Source organism: Oreochromis niloticus, linkage group LG9, assembly GCF_001858045.2.
Source record: "Oreochromis niloticus isolate F11D_XX linkage group LG9, O_niloticus_UMD_NMBU, whole genome shotgun sequence".
In the NCBI taxonomy this organism is placed as follows: Eukaryota; Metazoa; Chordata; class Actinopteri; order Cichliformes; family Cichlidae; genus Oreochromis; species Oreochromis niloticus.
The window spans coordinates 6471950-6483408 of record NC_031974.2 but is presented as its reverse complement, the minus strand read 5'-3'; the positions used below and the strand labels follow the sequence as shown (position 1 = coordinate 6483408).

The 11459-nt window shown below is 40.5% G+C and overlaps 1 protein-coding gene and 1 long non-coding RNA gene across 2 annotated transcripts; both read left to right on the top strand.

The window, feature by feature from the left end:
* Nucleotides 1-2144: 2144 nt before the first annotated feature.
* On the top strand, nt 2145-3074 carry LOC112847829 (uncharacterized). Its single transcript, XR_003221630.1, has 2 exons — nt 2145-2205; nt 2301-3074. It is a non-coding gene; the product is annotated as an uncharacterized LOC112847829 (long non-coding RNA).
* Nucleotides 3075-3530: 456 nt separating this feature from the next.
* On the top strand, nt 3531-11096 carry LOC112847820 (gastrula zinc finger protein XlCGF8.2DB-like). The gene is made up of 2 exons (XM_025910311.1): nt 3531-3560; nt 9873-11096. Exons 1-2 carry the CDS (start codon nt 3543-3545, stop codon nt 10878-10880), a joined length of 1026 nt encoding a protein of 341 aa, XP_025766096.1. The 5' UTR covers nt 3531-3542; the 3' UTR covers nt 10881-11096.
* The last annotated feature ends 363 nt before the right edge of the window (nt 11097-11459 follow it).

Here is an 11459-nt window from a genome sequence, read left to right as displayed (position 1 = left end):
CTGGAATAAGATTTGGACATACTGGTTTGAACACTACTATTGGTGGCTGTCAAACCTTTGAGTTGCTGAGAAGTTGAATAGGGGGATAGTGTTGACGCACCCGCTGTTCAAAACGTAAGTTTACTGCAAAAGGGTTCAAGAAGTGAACGTTATCAGCAGCAGCGGTTTTTGATACGGGCAACACGGGCGGTTGCCCGGGGCGGCATCGTGGTGGGGGCGGCAAAAAAAATAAAAATAAAAAGTTGCTCGTACTCATGCTGCCCCGACATCAGCCAGCGCATATTGGGAATGGCATAGGCACCGATCGGTTTTCTATCGCCCATTTGCTGGGAGTAAGGGCGCCCTCCGTTTGCGAGGTGCGCCTGCTGCTTGTGGCACAGGGAGAGGGCGGGGCGGCGGGGGATTCTCTGGCTGGCTGGAGCAGCATCTAATAACCAACTCGCAAAATAAAACAAAACAACAAACACGAAAGCACCAGCCATCATGATACAGACTTATAATTTGCACCGATGTTTTTTCGAAATTCTATACGGGAAAACTGAGTGCGAGAGCCCTCGGTGCGCCTGCTCGCTGCTGAAGTCAAAATAAACTTTATTGTCATCTCCGCTACATACAGTCCAGTGTATAGAGAGACGAGACGACGAGGCTCCAGTTACAGCAGTGCAAGTAAACAAAAAATAAATATAAGAAGAGTAAGAAAATAAATATACACTTTAGGACCAGGGGTAAAGGGATCAATAACAATTTAAAATTTATAATTTACAGTTTGATGATTTAAAGTCTCACACACAACCCGTCGAAAGGGGGGGGCTGCTTCCAAATAGAGCACATTTCATTCATAATGATGTAAATCCAAGCCCATTATGTATTCATGATTTGAATCCTGGGTTGTGTGAAATCCCAGAAATACACAAAGTGAATCTGTGAACTAAGGTGTAGGTCTATTAGGTTATGTTGTGGCGATCCTCGAGTTGGGGGATTTGTGTTCATACTGGAGTGCAAAATTAAAACCAATGTAAGATGGACAAGAAAAGTTCAAAGCCATCAGGTGCTCAGTTTAGAAAAAATAGAAAAGAAGAGGAGGGGAAACGAGCAAAAGATACAGGTGTGTGTGTGTGTGTGTGTGTGTGTGTGTGTGTGTGTGTTTCTCTGGTGAAATTCAGTATGGTTCCGAAAACAGTTAATGTATAATCCTTAATGTGTTTTGTGTGTGTGTGTGTGTGTGTGTGGTGGTGGTGGGGGAGGGGGGGGAGTATACATTTGGGAGGATTTGGGTGTCGACGTTCCACTCCACACCAGTTAGTGGCGGTAATGCACCATTTTGTTGTTTGACAACCGCCAATAAACAATACAAAGAAGAAGAAGTCTGTTCCGGTGTTGTGCCAAAAAGTGATTGCCTGCCAAAAACTGATTTCCGGTATTTGCCAAAAACTGATTGCTCGTATTTAAACTGCTGTAAGTAACTTGTTGGGCTATAACATGTGAAACATATGTCAAATGCATCCCTCATGGATGACACAAAGTCATACTGAGCCACAAACAACGTTTGTGTAACAAGGTAGAAGGCGCAATCAGTTTTTGGCAGCGACTTTTTTAACTGCATAAATAAAGGTTATATAAAAATGTCATTAACATTAAAAATGTCTTTTGTAAGAGTAAGTTGGCCAAGAGGACAGAAGAAATGGCAGCAAATATTACAATAGTTTTGTAAAAATATTTTAAGTGGGGATAAAGGACCGGATTGGTTATAATGTAAGTACAATAACACAGACTTGTAAGGATACTTGAAAAAGCAGATAATTTTTTAATTCTATATATAACCCCTTTGTAAAAGCTGTTCACCGAAGTCTATTTACCAACACACGTAAAGATATTACACATAAAAAATACACGGAAACATTGGAAATCAGTTTTTGGCAGGCAATCACTTTTTGGCACAACACCGGGATCATAGGCTGGACACAGTTTACGCAGACGGAGCTACCGTTTCATCCTAAGCGAGTAAAATCGTGAATTTGGATGATAAAACAAACTAAACCAACGTTTGGATCGATATCTGCATCGATCTGCCCACCCTTGTCTCCTGGATCGTAGCTGAGATCAGCGTGAACCACGTGGGTCTCTGCTCCCTGATCTGTTTCCTGTGTTTGGAAAGAGTTCCAGCTTCATCACGGAGTTTCTCTCGGTTTGTGGGCTCATCTAAAGGTAAGCACCGAGCTAACTTTACTGTGAGTTCAGTTCATGTTGAGTTTAGCTCCTGAATGAGGTCTTCTGCTGCTCTCCTCGGTGTCTGTTCACAGTTTATTGTCAACACGTTGAGAGAAGAGTGAGAGAGTGTTTGGAGAAAAACACCAACTAATCATTAGCTCAACATGCTACTGGTGTCAACCCAGCCTCCACCATGTTTTGTGTTTCCTTTGTATTCTAAGTATTACGGTAAGATACGCGGACACCTGATTTCAAAATAGAGACCAACTTCGACTGAATTAACAGATATGTCAAGAACATAAAAAATATAATTTAGTCTTTAGTCAGCTGCTGTGGATGAACACATGAGAGGAAGTGAACTCCTACAAAGTCTCATTTTAATGAGTCTGTCTGCTGTAAAGTGATGCACAGGAAGATGTTAACAAAAACTAATGAAACAGATGAAAGTAAACAGTGTTCATATTTGAAAGCACAGTGAATAAAAATATATTGTGCTGGTTAATGTGCAGCTCTTGGTGATTTTGGAGAAAAATGTTTTTAATCATGTTGTGGATTGAATGGTGGGTTTTATTTTATTTTATCTACAGTTTTCCCACTTGTGATCGTTCAGACCATCTGGCCTTGAAACCAATTTGCATGTATGGAGAATGTGATAGAAAAAGGAACTTCTTTGTCTGTTTTTAGCTTTTTAATTGACCATTTACTGTAACTGATGCATGTCATATTCTTGTTAACGCATGAAGGGGCAGAACCCTGATGAATTAAAAGCAGTCTGAAGTGTATTTTTGGGTGAAGATCGACGCTTATGTGTTGCAGCAGACATCTTCCCGCGCGTGTGTTTAATAAAAATCATTGTTTGACTGCACTCTTCTGGGCCTCTGTTGGTTTGTTCTACTGCTCAACATTTTGAATTCGGGACAGGCTCTTACAGCCTTACCTGTATCATAACAAAGTGTATAAACCCCAATCCACCTTTAACATGGTCCTTCTCCCAAACCTTCAAATATGACTTTCTGGCCCTGTCATAGTAAAGGGCTGCTTAGAATATTAGAGCCAATGTCACAAAGTTCCTCCTGAAGTATAAGTGAGTGAGAGAGTTCCCTCACTTTGTAGCACAACACGTCTCACAAGATTTCTACAACCAATCAGAGTGAAATTTGTACTTTGTGTTGTCAGATGAACATATGAGACACTTTGACTCTTCAGTGCAGTGTGGAGCCTAACAAAGATCTGTTTTGTGTCCCAGCTGATCAGCAGGAGGAGAAGAGTCTGACGGAGCAACAGAGGAACATTTTCAGCCATCTGGACTCAGCTGAGTCACTACAGAGGAAACAATGAGCTCAACACAGAAGGTGAGGAATCTATGGCCCTTTCTCAAATCTCAAGTATGATTTGTACAATTGGAACACCAGCGTACTTGATTAGTTTTTTACTGAGTTTTTACTGCCGTCCCCTATTATTTAACTGTGCTATAATATGTTATGAGTAGGGATGGGTATCGTTTAGGTTTTATCCGATACCGGTGCCAAATCGGTACTTTTGAAACGGTGCCGGTGCTTAAACAGTGCTCGAACCGGTGCTTAAAGAATGGAGAACACAAACTTCGTCCAAAAACCTCTCATGTTTTTATTTTTAGCAGTCTCTTTTTTTCTGCAAAATGATAAGAGCCGTAACAACATATAAACATCATCTGTGCAAAGATTTATGTTTTTAAAGTGAAACAGTGAAAAATTACAGCGCTGTCAATACATGAATATCCAGACATGGTACAAAAATGTCCAATTCTTGCACACAATTGGACACCACGCCAGTTAATTTTTTTAGGTATTTAAGAGCAGTCATTAATTAATTTTATTAACATGCCTAAAAATGCTTCTTTTTTTTTTTTTAATGCGTTTTTGAAGAATTAACCATACATTTACATGGTAATGGGCCTTTTCTGCCATGGAGCGCTTAATTGGCCTCTGGCCCTTTAAACTCTGAGGGGCTGTAACTTTGGTTTCTTTTGGTCAATTTGCATGATTGACACCTCTTTTTAATTGTTTGAGCCAATAGAGTCACAGTAACGATGCCACGTTCACGTTACGTCAACCAATCAGACGTTGCAATGCCAAAACCCACGTGGGCCCAAATTTGGGTCTGTCCAGTCACATGTCTATAGGTGGGTCTAAAATGGAGGTTGTTGACGGAAAACGACTCTGATGCGGCTAGGTAGGCATGGTAACTGCTGATAATCACATGGCTACTGGCGAAAATAACGGAGGAAATCTGGATGGTAAGCCAATTTCTGTCTTAGCGCATTTGCGCCGCTGTGTGTTTTTGTGGTCTTCTTTTGCGGCTCATTCAGTGAATTTTGGTCAGAGTGTGGTGAAACTTGGTGTTTGGAATTGGTGATAGCTCTAGAAGATAACCAGCTTTTCTTTAGCCGGTTACATGAAGTCTGGAGAATTACTGGTTCGCCATGTTTGTTTAGCGGACTTGTGCGCATTTACATAACTGCTCGTTTAATCATGGCTTGTTTTCGTTGAGTTTGGTGGTTGTAGAAATGGTTTATATGACATTTTCGCTGAGATTCAGAGGTTTCTGTGGATACCACACATGTCTGGACTTATATTTCTCACCCCGTGTTATAACCGATTAAACGTGATCTCCTCCTTTTTGCTCGCGGTACCGGGGGTGTGGGGCTTAAAGCACTTGTTGCAGGCTGCTGAGTTTGCATCTTTTGCTGTGAAGTACAGCCAGACTTTTGACCGCTTCACCTTGGGCATTTTTAATCTGTAGCTCTGCTCTAAAAGAAGGTACGTACCTGGGCCCGCCTACTATCCTCGGAAACGTAAAATGATTGGCTAGAATCCAAAGTGTATGACAGCTCAAGAAAAAAAAAGCACCGAAATAAAGCACCGAAATGTGCGCTGCTTTTCGGTCTGGTTACTACCGTTTATGTCAGAACCGGTGCCATTACGGCACCGGAAACCGGTACCCATCCCTAGTTATGAGGCTTAACTTTAATCTCAGCCAAACCGATTTACTCAGGAACAAATAAAACAATGAAATAAATCTAAGACACTCATATATTATGTTTAACCTGGGGTTTGAAAATGGTTTGTGGGAGTCCGCTGTTCTCGCCGGGCTCAAATGATCCTCGTCTGCTATCGAGCTGGTGGGTAACAGACGTGTTCGAAAACATCTGAGCACTTTTGGAAATATGTGATGTCTTCTCACCTAAAGAAAACGTATAAGTTTATTTTATGACCCAGAAAGAGTAATAATTAAAAGTTTTTAGCCACACTCCTCCGCCATTGCAGCATTTGTGTTTTGGAACCGTACTTCCTCTCCAACTGATGACGAATCACGAGTATGCATATTGAGAAAGAGGCTATCACAGTTTCACTAAATATTTAGTCACATCTAATACTCTCATACTCCCAACATGTTATATGATTGTGTTTTATATTATTATATATTATGTGTTTTGTTTTTTTAATTATGTTTACAAACATCATTAAGTCACAAGCAAAGCAAGCATGTGACAGAACTGGCTCATGATATTAAACAGAAGCTGTCAGCTGAGCTCTGTAGAGTGGGCAATTATAATGAAGCTCTTTATTATAATTTGTAGATTCAAGCTGTTCTTCATATTTTTGGCCAGCAGATGTCACCAAAGAGGACTGTGTTGAAAAGCTTTGAGTAATGAACCTTTTTCAATACAAGCTTCAGTGTTTCAGAAAGCTTCATTTGGCCATCACTGATATAAATAATATTATAGAAACTATCAGAGGAGGCAAAAGTACATTTACTCTATACTTAAGTAAGTGTTAAAAAAAAAGTTTCAGTACTGATTTAACTTCTTTACTCAAGCTAAAGTGAAAAAGTACAGGTTCTGAAATGTAATCAGAAAATGTAAAAGTAGCTCCTTGAAGAACATTTTTACCACCTGTTTTTATCCAAAGCTAACTGATGCAACTTTGAACAGCACATGTTGTGGCCATTTTGTTGAATGTTTATAAAACGCAATTTGTATTCATTTTTGTTTGTTCTTTAAAGTTGTAAGAATATGCTGACCTAGTTTTGTTATGTAAATTCATAATTAATTTTATTTTTGGAAAAGTTTTTGGAAAGTGATTGATTTATTAGCTTACGGACCCTCCCATTAATCAAGGGATTAAGAGCACCCTGGAGGGGTGTGATAAAGATGTTTTTTGTTTGCCAAATGTCAGATGGGATGACGGGACCACCACACCTTGCCCCCCCAGGTGTGGTGGTCTAGGCGCTCAGCTGTGTACTGGCTCACTCCTGGTGGCTGCTCGGTCGTGCCCCTTCCGAAAATTTTCTTTGGCCTTCAGATAGAGCTGGGCGATAAAACGATAACGATATGTATTGCGAAATAACTTTTCCTCGATAGAAAAATTAAACTATTGCGATAGGCCTCATCTCTCTTGTCCTCTTAAAAAAAGAAAAAGAAAAAAAGAACAGCCAATCCAAATTAAGTAGTGCAGAGCCAAACCAATCACAGCCGCAGAGTCACGTCACGTGACTTGTTACGTACAGCACAAGCGCCAAGGCGCACATGTGTATTTGTTTTTGCAGCCGTGCAGCCCGGGTAATGAAGGAAAGGAGTTTGCCGACTAGAGAAAAATCAACCGAGAGCGTGAGCGAAGGTTACCGAAGAAAAAACCGATGATGGTTCCAATGCTGGAGAGCTTGTCGAACGGAAGGGCCACAGAAGTTCCGTAGTGTGAAGGTATTTCGGCTATTTCAAGTCTGACAAAAAACAGAGTAGCGCGCACTGTAAATTGTGCTGAAAGCAAGTCTGGAAATACAATAAAGCGGTGCATGCTCAGTCTCTGACTGAAAGCGCTAATTCGTCATTCGGCTTTTGTCAGACTAAGGCTACGTTCACACTGCAGGTCTTAATGCTCAATTCCAATTTTTTGATCAAATCCGATTTTTTTTGTCTGCTTGTTCACACTACACATAAAATGCGACATCAAACGCTCTCCAGTGTGAACGCTCAAAGTGGCCCGCATGCGCAAAAGAAGATGTCACACACAACTTGCTCTGTGTAGACCCAGGGCAAACAATATTGTTTGACTGATGGCCCTTAATATAAAGACTTCGGACTTTATGTTTCCAGATTTTTGCTTTAAGTTATTTTGTTATTTACATAATAATGTAGATAACCTAATAATGATCCTTATTGGTGTTTTAGAGGAGCGGTGCTTCAAAGGATAGTTGCAGATTTCTGTCAGAATCTGCAGAAAATACAGTAAAAATAAAATGTTCACATTTCTCCAACGTTGTCTTCCCAACAGTTTCACCGGATGGTAGGAAATCGTTCGCGATGTCCTATCGGGCGCTTCTCCGGCGCTGATAATTGGCGTCTGTCTTGTGTCAGTGACGTAAAAGACGGATTTAATGCGACATGACCGTTCAAACAGCAGTCGCTTTCTAAAACATCGGATACGTATCGGATTCAGTACCACATACGAAAGTGACCCAGATCGGATTTGAAAATATCGGATTTGTGCTGTTCACACTGTCATACCAAGATCGGATACAGGTCGCATAGGGGTGAAAAAATCGGATTTGATGCGCTTTCGCCTGCAGTGTGAACGTAGCCTAAAGTAACTGTTAAAACTGTTTGAAAAGCTAAGCTATACAACAAGGAGAGATTGAGAATTTCCTTTTAGTTCTCAGTTTATTTGATATTGACAAAAGTTAGTCAATTTTGTCTGTTCTTCTGTAAAACGACCTAAGATTTATTTTTAGAATTAAAATTTTGTTTCTAAGTGGAATTGACAATTTAGTAGTCTGTTTTGTTTGTTCTATTTTGAAACTTAAACGCTTTAGCGGCTGCCTTTTGTGTAGTTTGCAATATTTACCTTTATTTATCTGAAACTGAAGTCTCATGTTCCTTAAGTACATCTACCCTGTTGAACTTATTATGGGAAATAAATATTTTAATTAAAACAAGCTGCTAATTATTTCACATTTTACTTGTGAGCAACGGCACATTTAAATCTTACAAATATAGTTATTTGGCTTATATCGTGATATATATCGTTATCGCCTGAAATGAAAAAAACATATCGTGATATGAAAAAATCTTATATCGCCCACCTCTACCTTCAGACAATAATTCTGATTGTTACGGTGCCAAACTGGACTGGCAAAAAAAGATTACTGGGACTCAGAGATGGTGGGTTACCACACCAACTGTCTGCCATCTATAATCCAGTTTTCAATTCAATTCAATTTTATTTATATAGCACCAAATCACAACAAAAGTCACCTCAAGGCGCTTCATAGATACAGAGAAAAACCCAACAATCACATGACCCCCTATGAGCAAGCACTTTGGCGACAGTGGGAAGGAAAAACTCCCTTTTAACAGGAAGAAACCTCCGGCAGAACCAGGCTCAGGGAGGGGCGGGGCCATCTGCTGCGACCGGTTGGGGTGAAAGAAGGAAAACAGGATAAAGACATGCTGTGGAAGAGAGACAGATATTAATAACAGATATGATTCAATGCAGAGAGGTCTATTAACACATAGTGAGTGAGAAAGGTGACTGGAAAGGAAAAACTCAATGCATCATGGGAATCCCCGGCAGCCTACGTCTATTGCAGCATAACTAAGGGAGGATTCAGGGTCACCTGGTTCAGCCCTAACTATATGCTTTAGCAAAAAGGAAAGTTTTAAGCCTAATCTTGAAAGTAGAGATAGTGTCTGTCTCCCGAATCCAAACTGGAAGCTGGTTCCACAGAAGAGGGGCCTGAAAACTGAAGGCTCTCCCTCCCATTCTACTTTTAAATACTCTAGGAACAACAAGTAGGCCTGCAGAGCGAAGTGCTCTAATAGGGTGATATGGTACTACAAGGTCTTTAAGATAAGATGGGGCCTGATTATTTAAGACCTTGTATGGGAGGAGCTAGTTTTGAGATCCCTTCACAGACACCTTAACACCCACTCACATCCTGGGCCTTTTTTACCTCAGGAAATCGCATGATAGGGTGGGGTTAAGTTTCATAATAGGTTTACCTGAAACCTTGGCTGACTGTGACCCACACCTGTTTTTACACCATGGCTGGTGTGATTAGGTAGAGGATCAATAGGGGATCCATGACCCTTTTGGGGGACACTCCCATTAATTTTAAAATCTGGGACTCTCCCCCAATTTACCCTAGAACTGAAGAAGATTCTGGGATGAGAGGTGAAATGTCTTCAAGCAAGCTTGAACAAGTTTGCCTTCCAAGCTCCTTAGAGTACGATGACCTGAATGACTAAGAACCTGTTAACTATTACAATGGATCTGTTATCATTGAACAAACTAATATCAGGAACGGGAAATATAAAAAAGCATAGACCTGTAAACATTTGTTTACAATTATGAGTGTGTTAGCACGTTAGCATTAATATTTGTGTACAGGTAGGAGGGATGGGCATGATTTAAGAGTGTTTAAACAGTCATGAATTATTTTTAACACCAGGTTGGATGTAATGTGCTAGAACTACCAGCAGGTGGGGATAAGAGACCTTTAAGGTGTTTGGTGCCATACTCCACCTTCAGGTTTAAAACTAGTGTTAATGGAGGGAGTTTGAAGGTTGAGTTTGTTCCACGACTGCATTTCACTCACTGCCTCTGTTTGTATCTCTGTCACTGCAGGACAAACATGGAGCAAGAAGTCAGCGCTCTCAGGAGGCCGACAAACCTCACAGAAGAAAGAGAGAGAACAAATACACCTGTGACGAGTGTGGGAAGGGTTTTCCTGCTAAGTCTAAACTAAAACGTCATCAGGTCATCCACACTGGAGAGAAACCGTTCAGCTGTGACTTGTGTGGAAAGACTTTTTCCTGGAAGCGTTCCCTAAAATCACACCAACTCATCCACAGTGGAGTTAAAGCGTACAGCTGTGATCAGTGTGGCAGAGCTTTTACTCACAGTAACCACTTAAAGAGGCATCTAGTTACCCACTCTGGAATTAAGGCATACAGCTGTGACATTTGTGGAAAAACTTTCAGCCGGATAGGGAGCCGAAATATACACCTACGCATTCACACCGGACATGATGTGTACTGCTGTGAACAGTGTGGAAAACGCTGTACTACAGACACACAACTAAAACGTCACATGCTTACCCACACTAAGGAACAACCTCATAAATGTGACCTTTGTGGAAAAAATTTCACTCAGCAAATGGCCCTAAAAACACATCAACATAAACACGCTGGAGACAAACTGAACTACTGCAAAGAATGTGGGAGAAGCTTCACCACATCAAGTGGATTAAAACAGCATGAACTCATTCACAGTGGGGTCAAAAAGCACCTCTGTGATCAGTGTGGGGCATCCTTCATCAGTGCCGGTAGCCTTAAAACACACAAACGAGTCCACACAGGAGAGAAACCATACAAGTGCAGACACTGTGACAAAAGTTTCTCATGTTCAAGTAGTCGTAACAATCATGAACGTACACACATGGAAGGAAACTACAGCTGTGACCAGTGTGACAAGAGCTTCAGGAATCTCAGTTCATACTCCAAACACAAACGATCCCACGTTACTAATAAACTGTTTCACTGTTACCAATGTGCCAAAACATTCACTTCATTATCTGCTCTGTTCAAACATCAGCGTGATCACTCAGGGCTGAAATCACTCCCATCACAGTGAATCTGAAGAGACAGAAAGATTCTCTTCTGTTTTCAGGGTCTTTTGGGTTTAGGTCAACCCTGCTGGTTAATGCAGAAATGGTTACTGAGCGCAACCACACAGACACTTTGACATGGGAAAATCAAGAGATATCAACCAAAACACCAGGAAAAGAATTTGGCGACCTCCATAAGTGTGGCTCAATTTTGAATACAATTTGGTGCCATTTACAATTAAGAAATACAGATAGTTTCGCTCTTTACTCTTAAAGTTAACAAATATGTTTTTTTATATTTATCAATCTAAAAAAATAAACATTTAGTCTGATTTGATGTTACAATTAAAAAGTGATTGTGTTTTTATCTGAAAGTATGTAAATATCTGGTTTCAACTGTATATTTGATGATGTTGGTGTTTGGCTTGATTGTCAGCACAAAGAGGGAGAGAGAGGAACAGAGAGGGAGATGGAGAATGAGGACAGAACAGAGATGGAACAAATGCAGGTGAGACACACATGTTAGTCAAATGGTTGTTAGTCATCAAAACATGTATCTTGTACCTAGTGTAACTTTTTAGATACCATTTGTTACTTTTCAAGTT